At 38.8% G+C, this 3,801-nt stretch overlaps 1 protein-coding gene across 12 annotated transcripts in view; it reads left to right on the forward strand.

The window, feature by feature from the left end:
* The window catches only part of cadpsb (Ca2+-dependent activator protein for secretion b), an 89,097-nt gene that overhangs the window by 77,369 nt on the left and 7,927 nt on the right, over window positions 1-3,801 (forward strand). For all 12 annotated transcript variants that reach the window (XM_014006182.1, XM_014006189.1, XM_014006190.1 and 9 more), the window contains 6 exons: window positions 1,437-1,592; window positions 1,679-1,826; window positions 1,946-2,020; window positions 2,129-2,212; window positions 2,627-2,659; window positions 2,833-2,940. In XM_014006182.1, the coding sequence (XP_013861636.1) occupies window positions 1,437-1,592; window positions 1,679-1,826; window positions 1,946-2,020; window positions 2,129-2,212; window positions 2,627-2,659; window positions 2,833-2,940 (604 nt within the window). The remainder of the gene's footprint in view (window positions 1-1,436; window positions 1,593-1,678; window positions 1,827-1,945; window positions 2,021-2,128; window positions 2,213-2,626; window positions 2,660-2,832; window positions 2,941-3,801) is intronic.

Genomic DNA, 3,801 nt, shown 5'->3' on the forward strand with positions numbered 1-3,801 from the left:
CTAGCTGAAGTTATCATTTTTCAACTAGCTAAAGTCTAAGTTACAGGCTGACTTCAGGTCTGGTTTAGATCATTGTTACTTATAAATTATATATTTTTCTGGCATAAATCTGCTGTTTTACATGATTGTTGAATGAAATTAACATAATTATTAATTTATTGTAAAAACATGACCAATAATTTGTGAAACCGAACCGGTTCAGCTTGCTGTTTATTATTTTCTATGGAGGTTGTGAGCTGTTGCCCTTTTAGGTTGCCATTTTTGCTCCTCCATGCTGTCACAGACACTACCAGTGTACGGTATGTGCGGGACTCAGTCTAGTGATATACAGTAAGTCTATGTTTTGAACCCTGTGCAGCTTCACCTAGTGGTGGGATGCTGTGATTTTGAGAGTACAATAATTAACATGCATTATGGGAAATGTAGTTTATGGTCAATGCTGACKTCAAAGCAGCTAATTATAAGGCATGAATACATTTGAAGCCATTGTGGACAATATAAAAGGCTGTGGCGAGCCACATTTGGCTTCCAGGCCTTGAGTTTGACACATGATCCAGAAGCTTCTTATTTAACTTGATAACCTGTTCCAGCGTAAGGCTTAAGAAAAAAATTTGGAAATTTGTGAGCTCCAGCACTGATGTTAATTGTTTATACCTTCACAGATGCAGCCAGGTTGTAACAAAATTAAGGCTTAACAGTAACACTGTAGCAACATGACCATAGGTTCATCTCTGACCGTTACCACCTGCTGGTAGTCTGATTGGGACAGAGGACAGTGTCATTGTCTGGAGATGATAAAGAAGAAGTAGCAGTTTTAACTTTTCAGTTTTACCACATCTCCGCATCACCTTCATGTTTCCCAATCAGCTCTACTCAGGATGCTCCAGAAAAAGGTCTGCATGGTTTGCTTCATGAATTTTTCAGGGGCACTAACATTCCCGGGACATGGATGTTGAGAGAGGGCCTGTGATAAGTCAGTTTTTATGCTTTTGATGTCTAATTGTTTACAAACATCTTTTGGTACATGCCCTCCTTCACATCTTCATTTCCCTCCTTTTTGTCTCCACAAAGTGTGAGCAACTGCTGTATCTACAGTGWCTTTACCTGCATGTGGCCACTTCACATACCAGTCAATAATCCTACTCTGAAGTGGGATTATTGATTGTTACGATAGATCTTCCCCGCCCCTTCGCTCTCATACAATGACTGTCCAGACACTTCTGAACAAACGGAGAATAGATATTTTGATTGAGCGGTCAGTGTATGGTAAGAGTAAAACCTCAGTGTGTTTGGGTGTAGAGGAACATCCTCCTCTTCTGCACCTGTCACTGTAACCCCCTCCGCCTCCCAAACCTTTTCGCTGCTTCCAAACGCAGAGCGACCTCTACCCTTTGACCTGTGTGTGTTTTTGTTGTGTTTGTTTGCGTCGATGGCAGTAACGGCTCTGGGACGTCAGAAGACCTCTTCTGGAAGCTGGACGCCCTTCAGACTTTCATCAGAGACCTGCACTGGCCAGAGGAGGAGTTCGCAAAGCACCTCGAGAGTCGCATCAAGCTCATGTCGAGCAATATGATTGAGAACTGCGTCAAGCGGTGTGTGGCTGTAAATGAGTCGGGACTGAGTRTTAACACAACTGCATGTTTAACATTATTGTCTTTTTTTTCTACTGGCATTTCAGCACCAGGATGGCCTTTGAGTCTAAGTTGGTGAAAAGCAGTAAGTCCACTGATTTCCGTATTTCTCCATCATTATGCACCATGTTCAACGTGATGGTGGACGCCAAGGACCAGTCAGCTAAACTCTGTGCCATGGAGCTGGGCCAAGAGGTTATAAATATTACATTTTTATACAATGTCTTTTTGCATCATAAAAACATTTTGTGATTTCCGTTTGTTGTGACTTTTTTATATATGTTTTAAAATAATTTTTACTTTATTTTATGCAGAAACAGTTCCACTCCCAAATCGATGAACTGATTGAGGAGAGTGTGAGAGACATGATCCAGCTTCTGGTGGCTAAGGTACAAACMTCATTATAAATTTAGGAATACTTTGAATACAATGCTTTGATAGAAAATGTTAACGTGAAAAATATTTTACTGATAGATTGATGTCTTTTTTTTCTTTAGTTTGTTGTCATTCTGGAGGGAGTGTTGGCTAAGATTTCCAGATATGATGAAGGAACTCTCTTCTCCTCTTTCCTTTCATTTACGGTGAATTGAGTTTTCATTTTTATGTTTTCATGTTATTTATTTAGATCCTCAATATGTAAAACACAACCTTAAACAACTAAAACGAAATATATATAAATAGATAAATATATACAGTATATAGATAAATATACTGTATATATACTCGGGACAAAAATTAAGGAAAATTTGTGTTAGAATTTTTTTGTAACAATGCTTCTTAGCAATCAATCTTAAATGGGGCACCTGATTGACAGCGCTTGGGGGAGAAGCTCAAAGCAAATTATTGTTAAAACATTATATCTTTCATGACCTTTGAAGCTATGTAACAGGTAGTTAAGCAGTTTTTAGATAGTAATTACACTTTATAAACTTTTACCAGAATATGTCATATAACGCAGATTAACTGTTTCTTGACAGCTTTTCTTTGTGTTTTAGGTGAAAGCTGCCTCAAAATATGTGGATGTACCTGTAAGTACATTTACATTCTTTATTTATTTGTGTTGATTGTGAGCTTACATTTAAATAAAGTTTGACTAAATGCTTCCAGTTTTCAGACGTGTGTTTTTACTTGGTATTATCTCCAGTGTTTCAGGGGTCAGTCTGCTGATTCTTCATATGTTTTTCTGTTTTTTTTCCTACAGAAACCTGGGATGGACGTAGCCGACGGCTACGTGACCTTTATGCGCCACTCTCAGGACATGCTTCGAGAAAAGGTCAATGAGGAGGTGTATATAGAAAGGTTATTTGATGTAAGTAAGATGCCGTCTCCTCCACTCAAGAAGGGAGGGGCCTTCCAAAATGTGGCAAAACAACCAGAGGGATAAGTCCCATTCTGAGACCAGGAAGTGTACTTCAGCCTGGCAGAAGAGGCTTTTTTTTTAATCCTCTACATCTCTCTGTCTATCTCTCCTCTCTTTAATCACAGCTGCCTTCTGCATTCTGATGTGCATTGCCACAGTGCTTTTGGGCCTTTGTGTATTAAAAAATACATATATTTACAAAGAGTCCATAAAAGCATTGTCAAAAAAACAAACAAAMAAAAAAAGGATTATCTGAAGCAGTGCTCTCTGAGAAAAAAACAGAACTAATCATAGTGGTCTTCCAGCCACCTGACCAGTAACACAACATCCAACAACCATCCTCCTGCAGAGGTGAAGCACCTGCCAACTGTCTCTGTGCGACTTAAAAATGTCGAACCAAGAGGCTGACATGGTGCAGAGTCCTGACTTATTGGAGCGTCAGTTCCCAACCTGCAGGTGGAGACAAACCCYGAGGCTTCAGGAAGAAAACTAGAAAAGGTCCAAGCTAAGACATGCAAAAGGAGAGAAAACAGTAATATTAGAATTTCTGTTAGAGTTACAGAGCTTTTAAGCTGAAGTAGGTAATTGCTGTGGACTGTTCAAAAATCAATCCAAGATTGCCTGAAGTGCACAAGTCAAATATGTTGCAGGTGTATTGGAACAAATAAAAATTAAACTCTTAGAAAAACAAAAATCTATAAAGACAAACATCATCTAACAAAAGAGAGAAAACAAACTCACATGTTTATAGTAATGCGCTACAACTCCTGTCTGAGTCCTGAATGATTTGCTTTGGGCTTTTTTTTTTTT

This window comes from Austrofundulus limnaeus, unplaced genomic scaffold (assembly GCF_001266775.1).
Source record: "Austrofundulus limnaeus strain Quisiro unplaced genomic scaffold, Austrofundulus_limnaeus-1.0 Scaffold35, whole genome shotgun sequence".
Classification (NCBI taxonomy): domain Eukaryota; kingdom Metazoa; phylum Chordata; class Actinopteri; order Cyprinodontiformes; family Rivulidae; genus Austrofundulus; species Austrofundulus limnaeus.